General features: G+C 40.6%; 1 protein-coding gene across 6 annotated transcripts in view; it reads right to left on the reverse strand.

Annotated features, from left to right (window-relative positions):
- ITPR1 (inositol 1,4,5-trisphosphate receptor type 1) overlaps nt 1-19,786 on the reverse strand; it is a 329,757-nt gene that overhangs the window by 204,451 nt on the left and 105,520 nt on the right. For all 6 annotated transcript variants that reach the window (XM_040492113.1, XM_040492112.1, XM_040492110.1 and 3 more), the window contains exon 5: nt 6,385-6,500. In XM_040492113.1, the coding sequence (XP_040348047.1) occupies nt 6,385-6,500 (116 nt within the window). The remainder of the gene's footprint in view (nt 1-6,384; nt 6,501-19,786) is intronic.

Consider the following 19,786-nt stretch of genomic DNA (forward strand, 5'->3'; position numbering starts at 1 on the left):
TTCCTCTTACTTTTAATTTCCAGTGGCCTCAGTTTAAGTAGCACCAATCTAAAATACTAAGTTCCTACCTATGCCTAGATGGAGTACAAAAGTGGTAACTCAGTGTTTGCTGGCACATCTAAAAACAAGCATCAAGTTAGTCATGAAGAAGGCATTTTTCCATATGAAAAATCAATTAAATACCACCACTTTCACAGATTCAAGGGCATTTGTCTAAAAAATATATAAAAAGTAAAATTAGAAAATTATATTGGAAAATAAGTAGCTAAGAACCTCACTTAAAATACCCAAAGTCACATCTCTAATTCTGTTTAAAAGATTTAATGATAACCAAGCCTAGGTAAGTATTAAATGAACCAATGCATTAACCTTATGGACCATTCAAAAAATTTACTTTTTCTATAAGCACTCTTTGTTTAAGGAGAAAAGTGTCCAATTTATATTACTTTTTGCTAAATACGTAAAATACCAAATGTATTCATTTGAGTTCACCCATCAGTCCTTAGCTAACTCCTTCCACAAAGCCAAATTAGACTTTTAGACAAAAATAACCTTCATGATTTTTAGGTTCAACAGGTAAGGCACAGATTGCTACAAAGATAGTAAGGTACTAACTATACCTGGGCCCACTGACTAAGGTTGCTTCACCCTTGCACAGAGTGAAATTTTGTCTGTTAAATCCTTTAAGTAAATTCTAAGAAATGGCCCACACTGTAAGATGGTAAACCAATAAATGTATCTAAAGGATAACCTGGCAATGTCGCTCAGAAAGTTTTTCAATGGGTTCAACTTTGATTTACCAATTCCATTTCCAGAAGTTTCTCCTTAAAATATAACCTTGCACAGACATCAGTCCATAACAACTAGTTTTGACACTGTAAAAACTCAGAATTCTGAATACAACACACCGCACAAGGATTGGCTATCTAGAATTAAAGTACTGGAGTACAATGGAGGAACCATGTAATCATTACAATGAAGGTAAAAGATTCTTACTCATTCATAACATATTAAGTGAATAAAACAAAGTTAAAGAAGGAGAATACAGTATGTTCCCATTGATAGTTCCAAATGTAGAAATACAGGAATGTAATAGGGGGTGGATGGGGGGACACACCAAATAAAAACCAACATTATAGTTGAGGATTAAGATTTAGGGATTACATGGGGCGCCTGGGTGGCGCAGTCGGTTGAGCGTCCGACTTCAGCCAGGTCACGATCTCACGGTCCGTGAGTTCGAGCCCCGCGTCAGGCTCTGGGCTGATGGCTCGGAGCCTGGAGCCTGTTTCCGATTCTGTGTCTCCCTCTCTCTCTGCCCCTCGCCCGTTCATGCTCTGTCTCTCTCTGTCCCAAAAATAAATAAACATTGAAAAAAAAAATTAAAAAAAAAAAAAAAAGATTTAGGGATTACATTATTTTTTCCCCTTTTCTTACTCATGTATATTTTGGAATTATTTGTCTTTAACACTCATGTATGTTATTTCTTCAAAAACCTCTTCATTGTATCTCTGGGACAAATAGCCTGGATTTTTTAAAAAGCCATCTTAAATGTGTTCTTTTTCAATGTTTAAAACCTAATTATTTAAATACCTGTTGCTCTTTTCCCTAACACACTAGGTTGAGGACTGTTTTGTTCTGAGGAAGAAATCACACTTAATGCTACGGCCTCTATCTCCATGGTTCATCATGGATACTACCATGCTCCCCCTAAGCAACATCAAGGTCACCCCTATCATAGCCACCTGTTACTTTATTTCACAAACAGACAAACCATTATTCAATTACTACAGAAAGGTCACAGGAACAGTGGGGAGAGGTTATTTAAGGTCAAAAATCCCTGAACCATGTAATAAGACAAGGAAGATAAGGAATTAAGGCTTCTAAAAACAAGCAATACAAGACTCAGGCTTCTGAGGACAAGGAGATGGGTCACTCTTCGGGTTCTTCCTAGCTTGCCCAAACTATGACTTAATGTAATTGACTGTTTTTCAGAACCAAAACAATGTCAGTCAAAATGCTGTCAGCAAACAGTAGTCAAGGCCTGTAGAGCACATTATATGATGTGCAGATAGGAGAAGCTCCTTTTGCCAAGAGACTTTTGAGAAATCATGAGCAGACAAGTTAGAATCCAGTTAGTGCTGTAGAGGGAATGAACACACAGTATCCAGCCACTAGATGTCATTCTCCTTCAGAATGCTGTTTCTATGTGGCTTATCCTAGTCAAAGGGAAGTCAAGTGGTCTAGACAACTAATTCCTTAAATGGCATTAATTTAAAATAATCTGACCTTTGATTGGGGTACTGCACAGTAGTTGACAAAAATAAAAATGAAAACTCAATGGAGACTGGCCATTAACCCCCAAAGGCAAGTGGCTACCCAAAATACAACATTTTTAATGACTGAACTAAGACATGTACATGACTTTCAGACACTGGGTGGGGGTCGGGGTGGGGGTGGGGGTGGGGGTGGGGAGGTCCAAATAAGCAATAAAAGTAGGAAATGCACAAAGTCAACACCCAAGCCACATCAGGAATCCCAAATCAGGAAAAAGTATTGGTTTCCTTTTAAAAAATCCTTTTAAAAAAGAATCAACAGCATGAAACAAATAATTGTTTGTTTTTTTTTCAAATAAGGAGTTCAGAGTTCTTGCTCACTTTGAGGATTACGTTTTCTCAAACATAATGTGCAGGTTTTTTTTCACAGTTCATTCATGGGAAGGAGCATTGCACGGAATTTCCATTGAAAGGAAACATAATACATATCACAGGTTGCAAACAGCTGACTAAAGAACCCCACTCAGCTTGAGACATTATTGTGCTGAATGCATGCTTTAAACTATAATTGAATTAGTTGCTGACATTTTTAAAAAACTGAGATAATAGACATAAAGCATGAATTTGTAGCTTCTCTTGAGAAAGCAGAAGATGTGGCAGCAGCTCTGAGCCCACCTTCCCACACAGCAACAGCAGGGGAGTGTATCTGCCCCCTGTGGACCCACACACACGCACACTCCACTTAGCAACCAGGCCCACCAAGTTCCCTTTATTCCGGTTGATTATGTTTCCTGCATGATCAAGAGGAATCTTAATTTACAACCCCTGCTGTAAGGAGGGGTTTTGAGATGTCCTAATAAGATCTCATTGAACAGAATGATTTTCCTTCCAGAAAAAGAAAGGCGGGACAACAGAAGATGCACTTCTTGCAAGATAACCCCACAGGCATAAGCACTAAATAGCTCACATTAGAGACGTGAAAGATTAAACAAACCCATTCAACTGGATTCCACAGTCCCAGATACAGACTTTAGGAGGACCCTGGGTCATCACAGTGATGAGGGGCAGTGGGGGGCACTACTGATGTTGAGTGGACAGGAGCTAGGAATGCTGGGTGCCCTGAAATGCATGGTAAAGTCTCATTCATCCTGTACAATGTTATGTCTGGTTGACATTCCCATGGGTTAAAAGGTGGTCTGCGATTTCTGGGTCTAGCCCCTAACTCCCCTTTACAGATCAACACAAAGTACAGTTTTATATGGTCTAATTACTACCATTAATACATTTAAGCAAAATGCAAGTCCTATTTAATAACAGGAAGAGTACACTTTGCACTCTTCCTAACACTGCCAAGGGCTGCTGACCATTTTGGAAAATCACATTATGAAAAACATGCTTTCTGGTGGCCAGCACTACACACCTACCTGAGTCACCATCTTTGGCTGCCTCATGCATAGAGTTTATACAAATAGGTGAGACCATTTATTTCCTTAAATCATCTAGAATAATCGTGCCTGAGCATTAATTTACCAGAGCACACGATTATAATATTTATTACTTTCCTGTTATTTCTCCTTTTTTAAAAAACTGGTATCTTCAGGGGTGTCTGGGTGGCTTGGTTAAGCGTCCATCTTCGGCTCAGGTCATGATCTCATGGTCCATGGGTTCCAGCCCCGCATCAGGCTCTGTGCTGACAGTTCAGAGCCTGGAGCCTGCTTCAGATTCTTTGTCTCCCTCTTGCGCTGCCCCTCCAGTGCCACTCCCACCTCCCTTCTCTCTCGCACGCGCGCGTGCACGTGCTCTCAAAAATACACATTAAAAAAACACTGGTATTTTCAGAGGTTGCATTATTTATGAATGTTACTTCCTGTTCATAAAATTACATAATATTTTCTCTTAAGAGGGAGCAATTAGTCTGCTGAGGTTGAGAACGTCGGCCCTGAAACCATGAAAATAATGATGCAATTCCTGAAGTATTCACAACAATCTCTTTGTGCTCTTTCTTCTTGTCCTACTAACTCCCACAGATGCCTCACATTGAGACTCATCATTTCCTCCTCTGGGAGGCCCTCCCTGACTACCATATCGCTACTGCTTATTCACAAAGATGGATTTGGGTGCCCCTTCTAAGTGTTTCCACAACCTCCTGGGGGCTTTTAGGTTCACCCTGTAAGAGTACTTGCCATGGTGCCTTGTCACCACCTCTTTGTTCTTGATTAGCTATTGAGCTCCCAAAGCGTTCAGATACTATCACAGTTTCATTACCATCACCTAGCACAGTGCTCATTTATTCAGCAAGTATTTCTTGAGCACCTACTACATACCAGACACTATTCTAAGCACTGGGGATACAGTGGTGATCAAGCCAGCCATTGTTCCTCATCTTGTAGAGCTGTCATTCTAATGAGTAAGACAGGGAAGAGTGCTGAGAAAAATCCGAAGACAGGAAAGCAAGCAGGGCATCACTTAGATAAGGAAGTGAGGAGAGGCCTCACTGAGGTAACACTTAAAACAGAGATATGAAGGAGACAAAGGTCTTAACTTAGGAAGAATCAGGGGAAGAATGTTCTAAGAATAAACAGAAAGCACAAAAGTAGCAAAGTTGTTGGAGCATGTGACTTGTGATTTTGGCTCAGATGATGATCTCACAGTTTTTCTGTCTGAGCCCCGCATCATGCTCTGCACTGACAGTGTGGAGCCTGCTTGAGATTCTCTCTCTCCCTCTCTCTTCTCTCAAAATAAATACATAAACTTAAAAAAAAAAATCTGTAAGAGTCTGTGGTGCTCAAAACAATAAAGTGAAATAAAGCCAGTGGAGCATAATGAGTGTAGTTCAGAAGCCTCAAAGGAGAAAGCACGGTCCAGCAGGCACAAAGTCTCGATTTCATTTTAAGTGCAACAGGAGTGACTGCCTGCGTGCTCTCACAGGGTACAACAAGCTCGCCGAGGCTAGGAACCAGGTCTTTTCAGCATACCTAGAGTACCTAACACCCACCTAACATGGTATCACTGAATAAAGACGGTCCTCCACATGTCCCTTCCCTTGCCAAATGCAGCTGGTGGTGACTCTGTCATGTTAGTCCGGGAGACCCAGTGTGAGACATGACCTGGCAAGTTCCATGGTGCTCATAGATACTCTATGTCTTCAACTGTTATCACTAAGTCTCAATAAAGCCCTTTTTTTTTTTTCATTCTGTTGGTAAATATTTGAGTGCCTACTACATATTGTAGGCACGAAGGATACAGCAATGAGCAAACCTGATACAAATCTGTGTCCTCAGATAGTTTACATACTAGTGGCGGTAGCCAGCTGATAAATTAGAAAGATCATGATAAACAACACTGAGAAAAACAAAGCAGGAAAATCCTGGGATAGAAAATGCGTTGCAATTTTAATACCACTACATTGGATATATGTCATGTCCTTCTTCTAAACACCTCCAAGTAGTTCCACACAAATTAGCCTCACAGAAAAATTAGGTCATCTAGATACTAGACACTAAAAAAACTATGTCATCATTTTACAGATGGATAAACATGGACAGAGAGGCTCAAAAACTTGCTTATGGTCACACAGCACATTAACAGTGGAATACACTTCTCTCTTATATGCCAAGATAATAGTCAGGATCAATACAATGGTAATAGCTAAAATTTATTAAGCACTTACTACATTCCAGGCACTGTTCATGTACCGTTTATGTTTCATTTCATGTTTGATTTCATTTCACAAGAGTCTCCTGGTGTGGATATTACCATTCCCTTTTTATAAGCAAGGAATGGCACCAAATAGCTAATTAACGTCCCTAAGATCAGCATTTAGTGAGTGATGCAGCCAGAATTTGCTTCCAGAACTTATGCTCATAACCAGTACTGTAGCCAGTCATCTGAGAAGTGGAATGGCCAAGCAGAGAGTAACTCTCAAGATATCTCAGGTTGACTATGATATTTCTCTCCTTAGGGTCAAGCTCCCCTTTATCCCTTTCACAAAGGTCATATGAAAGCCAGTACCTAGAGCTGAGGGGTTGTAACGCTAACCCATTTCGCTCAGACACTACCCAGTGGCCACTCCAAAGACCCTCCTCATGGAGAGACCCCTCGCAATACATACGTGCAGTTTGTTGAGCAGCACTGCATCGGTTGTACTGTTGGCCCCTGGCTTGGCAGCTTTCCAGAACTGCTTCTGGGCAGAGTAGCGATTCATGGGACATAGCTTAAAGAGGCAATCTAGAAGTGAAACAAACAAAAATGTTTTTCAGGAAGTATATGCATTCAACGTATGAAAAAGCTTTGCCCTTTTATTCATACAAGGCATTACAGATTATATATAAGTATAAATGACAACTTACAAGATCCTTTTGGGAACCTCTCCTTTGACCTTTAATCCTCACCACCACAATGGTGGTGCCAATGAGGAAACTGAGGCTTTTAGAAATTAAGTCAATTCATTTGCCATTGTCACCCAGCCAGTTAGTGGCAGAGCTAGGACTCAGAGTCCAGGACTCTTAAAGCTACCCCCCCCCCCCCAGTCATCTCCTTTCCTTCATGATGGACAGCTAGAAGGACAGACATCCTAGTTATATGCAACAACACAAGCATTTTCATTTGTAAATACAACTCTCTTCAATCCAACCACACTTAAAAAAAAATACTACAGAAGTCTTTTTGCAGAGACTTCCTAGGGCAGTGGTCTCTTGAACACCATGTACTAGATGATTCTCAGGAGAATAGAACATCTGGGGGTTGTGCTGAGACAGTACATGCCCTTGTCTCTCAGCATCGGCGCATCACAATGTGCTCCCATTTAGGTATGCCTGGGCTCACACGACTTTGTATATTGTCCTAGGTGGTGCAACTGACCCTCAAAAAATAGACTAGCGGCTTCAAAATATTTCTGCCAAGATATCCAAACATCGAAGACAATGGTAATGCAAACCCCACAAATGAAAAAATGGCACAATCAACCATCCTCATGTTCCTCTCGTGAGCCACTATACAGAGAAAATAATGATGATCTAAAAAAACAAAAACACCTAACATCACCTAGATAATAAAAATGATAAAAACCATTTAAAGTATTGTCTCTAATTATTAGCCTTACCCTACAGCACTTCTGTGCCTTACAGTATGATAATCATAACAGGATAATCATGAATGACAGGATACTACACTATTATTTAATCTTTTCATCAATGTTTATTTTCCTGCTTATTTTTACAATATATACAATATATTAGTACACTGACACATACATAAAACTCTTACATATATACATACACATAGTTTAGGGGTGTATTTGCTGAATTTTTTGACAGGGATATGCCACCAATAAAGTTTAGAAATAATTGTTCTTAAAAAAAAAGAAAGACTTTTGGGATGAGCACTGGGAGCTGTATGGAAACCAATTTGACAATAAACTTCATATATTGAAAAAAAATAGGCAGAAGAGAGAAGAATCAGAAAAAAAAAAAAAAGAAAGAATTGCTCTTGAAAACTAACACTAATAGTGACACCTATTCCCTGAGAAATGTACATACTGACATACTTAGGTTTTCAAATGGTTAAGTATTTATATAGTACAATCAGTAACTTTGGAATGAAAACCCAGATTTGGAAAAATTATACCCTGAAGTATTTCAGAACAAGCTTCTAAGGAAATTCAGCCTACTAACCACACACTTACTCTCGTCTGTTCACTAAAACAGATTTTCTTAAAGGAACTTGAACAATATTGAGTTTTTGTAGTTCCCAACTAACTCTCTCACAGCAACAAAAATTCATTTGCTATCAAGTACGCAGACACTAGGACTTTGCTCTAAGTCAGACCACCATTTCTTTTAGTTGTGATCAGTGAATTTTTACCAATTACTGCACAAATACAGTGTGGAGGAAAAAATAAAACATCAACCATAGAAATAAAAAGTATTTTCTGTTCTGTAATCTTCATCACTAAATATTTCTATATAGTCATAAGCAGTTATAAGGTATATACATACTCATCAAGAACATAAGGTAATCATCAATCAAAGTAATCATTAGAGCATATGAAAGATGCCATCTAGATCTTTAGAAAACAAAAGACAACACAGGTAACTTGTTAAAAATAGAGCTGCTGGCCCCACCTTTTATGAAAGCCACAGGTCACTGTTACTGTATCAATGGCCACTTAATGACATCATTGAGACAGTATTCCTACCAGTCTGACATATGTGAACCCACTATTTACCCCATGAACAATTACACACAACCACGAGACTATTGGTTAGCTGTTAAGGTCCTTTCTTTGGCACAGAATAGAGGGTGGGCAAAGAGTGGACTGAGCAAGGGTGACTTCCTTGATAATCACAGGACTTAAAAAAGGCATTCAAAACATGTATGCCGTTGGTATTAATATTTCACACAGGACTTACTTTATGGACCAAACAGAGTAAATAAACAGTTTTAAATTTCATCAATAATGAGAGTACAACGGACTTTTTCCTCCAACAAACTTCACCTGATAATAACTAAATGGTATGAATTGCAAACAAAAGAATTTAAGTTGATTTCAGGAACAATCAGAATGGAACCATAATGCCAATGGATTAACATGCAATGGAAAGAACTATTCTACAATGTTCAAGGGACAGCCAAGTCAAACACCCCACATGACAAGTAAGTGGGTCACAACACAGGCTCAAAACTTCAGATGACTTTACATTCACCTAGGATAAGAGTGTAAATTTAAGCACTATCAATGCAACCAAAGCCTTGCCATGACTTCCACACCAACTATTTTCCTTGGACAAAACAATGCATTGCAATGGATTAAGCCTATTTACAACCAATCAGCTATGTAAACATAAGAGATGCTAACAAACTAGTAACGGAACCAAATTAGCCTTGCTGATTTTGTCCTGTCTTGCCAGTTGCTTAGCAACTGATTCAAAGAGAAAATTAAATTAAGCAATTCAAATGTGATGTTAAACTAACCTTCCAAAATTCTGCAAGTCAGCGGCTCCACATTGCCCTTTGCTATTTGGATGGCACAGCAGGACAAAATTAAAGTTCCACTGGATCTTAATACTGGGTTAAGTATAGAAATACACAAATGCAGGAAATCCAGTAGAAAAAAAATATATATATATAATACATATTTGAGGGAAGTGTGTGTGTGTGTATATATATATACACGCATGTACACACAGAGTAGTTTGATCTCACCCCAAAGAAATGCCACAAAGAATACCTTATGTGACAACTGTTATTTTAAGCCTTTGAAGAATAAACTAAATTAAGCTTTCAAAAAATTACTCCTGAATATTCCTAAGCTTTAGCAGATGCCATGCTGGGCTAGCACAGAAGTTAGCTAAAAAGAGAGCTGGGTTAAGTGAGAAAGGGCTGAGTGGGCTGGAACCCATGGCCATGGGTGATGTTCCATGGTTTAAAGAGCATCCCAGAACTTGGTGGGAGGGAGAACGTTCAACAGCCTGAAGATTCATCAACTATGAAATGAGCACTTATGGTACAGTTAAGAGAAGAGGAAGTCAAGAGGAGCCACAGGTGTGCCCCAGAGTCCCTGGGGGAGTGAAAAAGCAAAGAAGCGCACCCACAGAGAGTCACATTAAAGACTAAGTCACATAACAAAGGCTACCAGAAGAACAGGCGAAACCCCACTGTCTCCATATCACCCTCCTTTGGTTCCCGAGTGCAGAGATTTTTGTCTGTTCTCCAAGCACTTGTAATTCAGGGCCTAGGAATACAGAAGGCGCGCAGTGATGGTTGCTGAATTAGTGACCGGATTGTGCTGTAATCTCTACAGCTCCCCAAGTGGGGGCAGGTATGTCCTCTCAAGATACCTCCAGCTCTAAGTCCCCATGCATCTTCACCGATTCAATTACTATTTATTAAAATGCCTACTGTGTGTTGGGTGTTGTACCGGGTGCTGAAAATAAAACACTGAACCCAACTCACACGTTTCTTAGTACAATTCTAATGATAGCAAAAAACTAAAGACACGAGTTGAACTACATCAAGTCAAAGAGTACAACAGAGGATTTATGAACTAATAAGAATTATATGCTGACACAATGTGGCTGGTATACAGCAGCAGCCTTTTACACGGGGCCGTGGGGTTGGGCAACTCCAGCAGAGGGGCACCTGACAGACAGCTCAAGGGTGTGAAGGAGCCACGTTGATAAACATCTGGAGGCATAGCCTTCCAAGGGGAAAGACTAGCAAGCACAATGGCCCTTGAAAGAAATATTGACATGGTTACGTAAAAAACAGAAAAAAAAAACAGCCTGAAGGGTACTGGGCAAAAGGGAGTTACAAGAGATGTGGCCAGAGAAGCAGGCAGAAGTTCCATCATGCAGGGTCATGTAGACCCTGGCAAAGCAGGAAATAGTTATTTCTAAAAGCAGTGAGAAGCTACCCCAGGACTTTAAGCAGAGAACCTGGCAAGGGGGCTTTTTTCTTGGTTTTTTTTGTTGGTTTTTTTTGGTGGTGGTGGTGGTGTCAGTGCCCACCAAGAAAGGTTGAGGCGAGGGAGGGGCGGCTTTGGGGAGAGAGGTAGAAATCAGTAATTTTAGCTATGCTTAGTTTGAAGTGCCTATGAAACATCCAAGCTGAAATGTTGAGTAAGCCATCCATCAACTAGCAGGTTGGAAATACAGGAGTTATTTAAGGAGTGAGGGTGGGGTGGTGGGGGGCAGAAGAAGGATGGTAATGCTGAAGAGGAGAAAACTTGAGGATGTCAGCATTACAAATACAACATGGCTATCCATCTGCAACTAGGCAGGGCAGAATAAAGACCCTTCCTCCCGCTTTCCCTCCCTCCAGAAGAGGGAGTCTCTCAAGAATAAATAAACATTAACAAATTTTTTTTAAAAAAGAGATACATATCATCTAGAAATACAGGGGTAAATGTCAGTAGAAAATGTTAAAACATTTTAAATTGTTGCCTCCGAAAAGTGGAAGGCCTGAGGTGTCAGACATAGAATTGTTAGTTTTATTCTGCATTTCATAAGTATTTGAACTTTTTTGAGGTGAAATTCACATATCATTAATATTAGCCATTTTACTTTTACTTTTTAACTTTTTAATTTTTTATTATTTTTTAATGTTTTATTCAGTTTTGAGAGAGAGAGGGGGAGAGGGAGACAGGGAGAGGGAGTGGGACAGAGAGAGGGGGAGAGAGGGAGAGACAGAGAGCCTGCAAGCAGGGGAGGGGCAGACAGAGACAGAGACACAGACTCTGAAGCAGGCTCCAGGCTCTGAGCTGAGAGCACAGAGTCCCACACAGGGCTTGAACTCAAGAACCGCAAGATCATGACCTGAGCTGAAGTTGGTTGCTTAACCGACTAAGCCACCCGATTAAGGTGCCCCTTCATTTTATTTTTTAAAGATGTTATTTTTTAAGTAATCGCTATACCCAACATGGGGCTTCAACTCACAACCCCAAGAAAAAGAGTCGCATGCTCTACCAACTGAACCAGCCAGGCGCCCCAAAATTAACCATTTTAAAGTAAACAATTCAGTGGCGTTTAGAACATCATAATGTTGTGCAACCACCACCACTGCCTAGGTCCAAAACACTGTCATCACCCACAAAAGAAAACCCTGTATCTATGACGTTCATTCCCACCTCCAGGATTTCACTTTTTAAAGAAGGTGCACATACCATTGAAAATATTTAACTTTTTTAAACAACCTTTTTGTACTCAAAGGCATTTCAGTTTTTACTGACTTATCACTTTGCAACCGAATGACAAAAGGCAACAAGCTGGATAATGCCACAGATCAGTGGAGATGTGGAAACCTTTCTGCACTGTTGAGAGATAGGCAAACTAGTGAAACTAGGGATGAGTAAAGTTACGTAGATATATAGAATCTGTAACATATAATCTGGCAATTCTGCTACTGGGCGTACATTCCAAGGACATCTCCCACAGGCCCTCAGGTCTCCCACTTGAAGGAGGAGGTCTCAGCAAAGACAGCCACGAGAAGGCACACCTGCTCTTAGCTGTACTGTCCTGGAAGGAACACAAAACCTGTATCACCAGTCATCAGTGATAACCAAACACATGACCCCACCAAGATATAAGGAGCTAAAAAATGCAGTTCAGATGAGTGCCAAGAAAGAAGGAGTTTGCTGTATACCTAACCAACCTCTGCTACTGTCTGTCCTTGAATTTGCCAAGTATCCATTTTGCTCTTTCCTACTACCATGCACCGGCTGGAGTTGTAGCTGTTAACTAGACAAAAACAGTTCCTTCTTTCATAGAATGAGCTCTTCCAACCTACTTGAAAGACCAAAAACACAATCAACAAGCTATGATTTTTTAAAAATGTCTTCATTCACCCACCATATGTACATGCAATTTTATATCGAGAGAAATCAAGGGAGAGAGTTTATGTAAGTTACAAGTATGAAAAATTTAAGTGTTGTTCATATCCTGCCTTCTTTTGAGATGGTTAAGAGGCAGAGGAATGAAAATTTCAAAAGAACAGACAGTATGATTACCAAAGAGAAGACGGGGCATTAATTCCCCAATAATGGAGTTAAGATTTAAAACAAGTAATCAAAGGGGACTACAAAACAATTCATATTTTAAGTATTTCACAAGGGTATGGCTTCTTCATCATTCTGTTCCCTATTGCATTCAATAAAATATTAGGCCAATAAATAAGTGGATACTCGAGGTTTAAGAGTAGTCTAAAATGGCAGTTCACAAAAGTAAAACCTACTCCTATTTCCAACAAAAGCCTTCAATGAACAAGTAATTAACTCCAATTCACAAAACAGGAAACCAGTCAGTACAACACACTGTTGTGTCTGTTGCTTGTTAATCACATTTCCCAAGTCATGACAGGAGTCCTTTGAAGTTAAGTGACATTTTCCAACTGGGACTGCAAAATAAACCTTCCAATACCTGTCTGCATAAGAATATACACATTGTTATTAAGAGACAAAGGGAAACGAGTTAATTTTTTTCCCACTTGGGCCACCAGATGCTTTTTCTGAGTAGAAAACTCAGGACAGTAATTGTTTCAGGGTACAAACTTACAAGTAGTAAGTAGGCCCTAGAGATCTAACATACTATCCTGTAGATAACAGTAATGTGCTACAATCATTCAATTTGCTTAGAAACTAGAACTTAATTTTTCCAATCACTAAAAAAAAAAAAAAAAGGATAATTACATAATGAGATGGAGGTGCTAATTATGGGTAAATGGCAATCACATTACAATATATAAATGTATCAAAATATCAAGTTGTATACCTTCAATTTACAACAGTGTTATACATCAAATATATTTCAATTAAAAAGTATATGTCAGGGATACCTGGGTGGCCTAGTTAAGCATCTGACTCTTGGTGTTGTCTCAGGTCATGATCTCATCGTTCGTAAGTTCGAGCCACGCGTCAGGCTCTGTGCTGCCAGTGCAGAGCCTGCTTGTGATTCTCTTTCGCCCTCTCTATCTGCTCCTCCCCTACTCGAGCTCTCACTTGCTCTCTCTCTCTCAAACTAAACAAACACTAAAAAAGAATTTTTTTAATTTAAAAATACATGTTAAAAAAAAAAAAAAGGAAAACCCCAGCTAATTATACTCAAGGCTGTTATCGTCTACCTTTTTCACCTTTCCTGGTTGTAGAGGCATCATTCACAAACACATTAACTAAGTGGAAACGCAGATACACACTTCCTTTTTGATCTACTTTAGCTCAACCAATTAAATTTTTATTTACCAATTCATGAGCATTATTGAAAATAATCAATTCTAAAGGCAAGGCCTCTTCCCACTATGCAAGACAAAAGTATACACAAGCGCCCTCCAGCTACAGCCGTAACACAAGCATCTGCCTGCCTTTGGACTGTCAGATGTCCCTCCCTCTGTACCTGGACAGACAGATGCAAAGACCCAAAGCCACTTAAGGATCACTTGTGACAGCAAGGTCAGATGTCCAGGGGCAATATGCATAGTGGATGAACAAGGGGTGATGGGTTACTGTGACAGAGGTGACACCCCCCACAAAAGGTTCCTCAACAAGGACCAGGTGGTGCTCCTACAGCTCCTTTGTGCCTGAGCCTGCCTGCGTCCCTGCTGATTTTGAGCTATCTGATATTCTTCCAGCAGTTTGCTTTTTGCCTTATCTTACTCCGTTTCTATGGTTTACCACCAAGAGTCCTAGCCGACTTCCAGAGTGAAAAACCACTTCACTTGGGTGGCAATAGAAATGAACAAAGGCTTTTACCATCACCTAAGAGAATGCCAGAAAGTAAGACACAATCAATCTGGAAACCTGGCTATCAGTCCTGGTTCCGCCACTCAGTAGCTAAGGAGTCTTGGCTAGGTTACTGAAGTTCTCTGTGGCTGCGTGTCTTCCTCTGGCCAATGAGTCACCCTTAAGGGACCAAAGATCCTTGAGACCCGATGGGAGTATGTGGAAGCATACATTCCAAGTCAGGTAACTCAAAAAGACCCAGATACAGAAGGACTGAGTGGATACCGCTCTGCAATCTAGCTGGCTGGGTTTAAACCTCAGCTCGACCACGGGAGCTGTATGATCTGGAGAAAATTACACAGTCTCTATAGGTTTTTGTCTCTTGCCAATACAAGGGCAATAACCACAATGACTAACTACAAACTAACTTAAATTATTAAATTAACTACTTCATTTAAAGCACTTACTACAGATCCTGACACAGAGTAAACAATAAATACTTGCCACCATGATAGAATGGATACACAGACTGCATACCCATTGTATACTGCACAGCTAGAAGAATACACTGGATTTAACAAATTATTTTGAGTGAAAGAAGTCAAAGCAAAAAAAAAAAAAAGAATCCAATTATACTTAATGAATCTATTTACATGAATTCAAAACCAGGCAAAACTAATCTATAGATAGAAGAGTCTGAATACTGGTTACCTTTGTTGTGTGTGTGTGGTGGGTGGGTAGGGATAATTCCTGGTAAGGGGCACTTTCTGAGATGCTAGAAATGGTTTCTACCTCAATGTGGGTTGGGGTCATGTGAATGTGAGTGAGTGAGAGAGTGTAAAACTTCACTGAGATGTGAATTTAAGGCTTGTGTATACATGTATGTCTATGTGTAATACCTGAATAAAAAATAAAAATAAAATAGTAGCTGTTCTTACCAAAAGGAGGATTAAACAAAATTTCCCTTTATGTGGAAGGTTAACAATAGTGTCTGATTTCCATTGCTGGGAAAACATGCTTTGTTTTGTCAGGGTTTGGGTTGGGCATTTGTTGGTTTATAATGGAGAGGAGGAAAGGCACAAGAGAGATTACATCACTGACTCCCCAAATGGCCTCAGTTATTTGCGTTACTAGCAGGACACCCTGGGCAGTGAGCATTCCCTGGCCCAAAGCCTAATACCCAGAGGGACTGTGACCAAGGGAGGCTTTGCTTTGCTGACTCCCTGTATTATCCAAATATAATACCATTAATAGGCAGCAGTTTTAAAATGTAATCTGTAACAAAATGCTAGGATACCTATTTGCTTCAAAATAATCAGGAAGAGGGGAATGGGGGGATACAGATCGGCCAACAAGATTGGTCATGAGTTCATAACTATTAAAGGTGGATGTTGGGAACATGGATGTTCATTATACTATTATTCTCTCACATTGTATATGGGCTTAAAATTTTCTATAATAAAATCATCTGTGAAATTTCTTTTTAAGTATGAATTTTTTTAATAAAAACCACACAAGTATTCATCAAGTTTAAAACAAGATTGTTTCTAGGTAGGTAGGTAGGTAGGTAGGTAGGTAGGTAGGTAGGTAGGAAGGAAGGAAGGAAGGAAGGAAGGAAGGAAGGAAGGAAGGAAGGGTAAACCCTGTTATATATGTAACTTGGTCCAATTTCCCAATCCACCTGAAAACCAATATATTCTATAAAGGAAGAAATAGATGGAAAGATCTGTCAAATAAGAAATACAGTGAACTGAAATGTATCTCAAAATGAGAGAATGCCCAGCTCTAAATGAGATCTGTGAATAGCATGTAATACCACAGATTTTGCAAAGCCTTGCTCTAATAGAACTCTAGATCCTGGGCACCTCTCAGAGTTAAAAGGCAAATGAAACTTCACTGTGTATAGCCCTGGCTATTTAAACAAACTACAGCACTTGTGAACCTCTGAGAATATGTCCTATCTTCTACAAAAGGGCATTCAAAAAGTCTGGAACATCCAGTCTGAAAGGAGTTACATAAGCTATTGGACTGGGCATCCTGGGATCCTCCTGGAAAAATACTTTTCCCATTAGAAACTCCCATTACACAAAGGAAACATAGGCAGTCTCTCTTGAAGTAATTTGATTTCTCCTTCATTCAACAAACATTTTTTAAGCGCCTGTGTACTGGAGATAAAGAGTCAGTACAATCGGGCCCTAAATGTTCTCAGGAAGGGAGAGGAGCCAACAGATAACTCCAGGGTGTATGGAGCAAAGGGGCACCTAACCCAGTGTGGGAAGGGATGGGAGAGTCTGTGGGAGAAGGCCCCTCAGCAGAGCTTTCAGATCTATTGCTGAAGTCAGTGGGTAGGGCAGGAAAAGGGAAAAAACAATTTAAAAAGAATGGAAAATTTGTTGCATTATATGCAGCATATTAGCCCCAGAATTAACTTACTTCTCTGTGAAGTGGGTCAGACTTCCTGTTATGGCCCACAGTTCAGAATGAGAAAGGCTAATACCACCAACCTGCTGTCCACTCTCCGCTACCTGGGAACCTCAAAGGTGTGTTGTCTTCCCTTGTTCTCCACTTGGGGTTCAAAGCAATGGCACCTAAATCAACAAACCTGTCATGGCTGGTTTGCACCCATTTCTTCACAGAGAGATAAAACAGCAAGTAAACACCAACAACCAAGAGAAGACACTAGCTCGTTTGTCTTGTTCTGGTCCTTTCTTCACTGGTCTCCACTGAGGACCTAGAAACACAACTCTGAGCCTCCCAGCACTTCTCCCCCACGCTGGGATTTCCCAATCAGCCCCTACCATTTGTGAGCAGGGCCTCTCCTCCACATGGCTTTGACTTTTTATATATTACTCATACTGTCAATGAATAGATTCTTTCCAAAGAGGCCCTTTCACTGACTCTAAACCAGCCAAAAGGAACTAACCAAACAAATCAAGAGTCAAAGATGTCATATATTTACCCTAAATGAAAAGTTGCTTTCTGAATTTCATGACCTATGTTTCCTTTACTTGCACTCTATTTTTATCTTAGCAAACACACACAGTCTACCATCAAGCAGCCTTTGGAAGTCAAAATATTTGCCAAGAATGATTATCGAATTTATTCTCTCCCCAAAATACCTACCTAAAAGATACACACTGTCACCCCAGATAGTGGTTTGTTATAATAGAGGTTCTCCAAAAAGCCTCCTCAAAAATGAGAACCTTGTCTCAAACCAGGAGATTAAACCAGGGTTTCTCAACACTGTTACTTGTTAATAGGGTATCACCTATAATCCTTTGTTTGGCGTGGCAGGGTTGGCGGGGGTGGGGGGGGTGGGGGGGGTGGTTCCTGCATGCTGTAGGATGCTTAGCAGCATCCCAGCATCCCCAGCCTGTGCTCTTCAGCTGTCAGTAGTACCCCATCCCCCAGTTTCTTACCAAAAAAATGTCTCCATATGTTGCCAAATGTCCTCTGATTGGGGCAAAATTATCCCCCGTTAAGAACCACAGGATTAAACCATCCTTCCTAACCTTCTTGAGAATCAATGCCCTTAAGTTACCAAAAGTGACAAGATGGACTGACAAAGACAACAGCGAGAGGCAAAAAGCATTCTAGACTCTTATGAATTATGTCTCAAAAGCAGCTTGTTTGCTGTACTTGGAATTCTACTTGACGGTTAGAATTCTCTTTCTATAACTGACTCCCCTGCCTAAAATCCTTGAGGGCTGTGATTGTCAGCCCTGGCTAATCCTCACAGTCACATGGGGGAGCTTTCAAAATAATACAGTGCTCTGGCCCCTCCCTCACAGATTCTAATTCATTGGTCTGCAGGTGGGGCATGAGCAAGGTTTCCCACCAAAACTCCCCAGGTGATTTCCACTGAGAAGAGCTCCTTTAAGATTTCACACCGCAGTAGTATGCTCTAACATGGGTATATTAAAATCGCCAGGGGGGTTTAGTAAAATACAGATGCCTGGGTGGAACATAGTGGCCCAGGAATCCTCATTTTTAACAAGTTCTATAGGTGATTCTTATGTAAATGGCCCCCAGCCACACTCTGAGAAACTGCAGCCTGCAGAATAAATGAATTCGAAATACAGCATTTCTCCAACTTTAATATGCAGACAAATCATCTAAGGATCTTGTTAAAATGCAGGCACTAATGCAGCAGCTCTGAGGAGGGATCTGGAATTCTGCATTTCTAACAAGCTCCCAGGTGATGGGAAGTGCTGGCCTGGGGACCACTCCACCTAGCAAGGTTCTAACAGTCTCAAGCGACTGCTAGCAATGTGCTTGCTGGAGGCCTTGTCGGTACATAGATCACAGAGCTTAGCAGCGGAAATGTCCAGATGCTTCGCATGCTCAGGCGTGGTAGAAAGAATGGCAGCCAGGAATGTGTGGCCCTTCATGTGGCCCATCTCCAGCTTCACTTCTTCACAGCACTCCCCCACCAACGTCCCACTCCGGCCATTCCAAACTACTTACAATTCTTACAAACATGTGCCATCTGTCACTCTGCTGTATCTGTACCAAGTATTTTCCTCTACCAGAAACCGTCTTCCCATATCACCATCTCAACCAGCATCGTCACCATTTTCTGCCTAGCCCACTCTTTATCTATCAAGCTTCAGGTTCACCTCCAAGTTCAGCTCCCCAGGGAAGACTTCCCCGTCCTCCATCCTACCCCTCCCTACCATGGGATCCCAAACAGTATCTTCATTCCAGGACTGCCTTATGGTTTGTTGATGTAATGGGTATGCAGACTCTTGATTTAACCAGAAAACATCTAACGCTGTTTTAAAATTTGGTGGAGGGGCGCCTGGGTGGCTCAGTTAGTTAAGCCTCCAATTTTGGCTCAGGCCATGATCTCACGGATCATGAGTTTGAACCCCTTATCAGGCTTGCTGCTGTCAGCTTGACAGCACAGAGCCCACTTCGGATCCTCTGTCCCCCAAGTCTCTCTGACCCTCCCCTGTTCATACATGCACATAGGCGCATGTGCACACACTCAAAAATAAACATCTTTTTTAAAAAACTCCCATAGTGGCACTTGTACCCCAATGTTTATAGCAGCACTCTCAACAATAGCCAAATTATGGAAAGAGCCTAAATGTCCATCACTGATGAATGGATAAAGAAATTGTGGTTTATATACACAATGGAATACTACGTGACAATGAGAAAGAATGAAATATGGACTTTTGTAGCAACATGGATGGAACTGGAGAGTGTTATGCTAAGTGAAGTAAGTCATACAGAGAAAGACATATACCATGTGTTTTCACTCTTATGTGGATCCTGAGAAACTTAACAGAAGACCATG

This window comes from Herpailurus yagouaroundi, unplaced genomic scaffold (genome assembly GCF_014898765.1).
Source record: "Herpailurus yagouaroundi ecotype Mexico unplaced genomic scaffold, PumYag 183, whole genome shotgun sequence".
In the NCBI taxonomy this organism is placed as follows: Eukaryota; Metazoa; Chordata; class Mammalia; order Carnivora; family Felidae; genus Herpailurus; species Herpailurus yagouaroundi.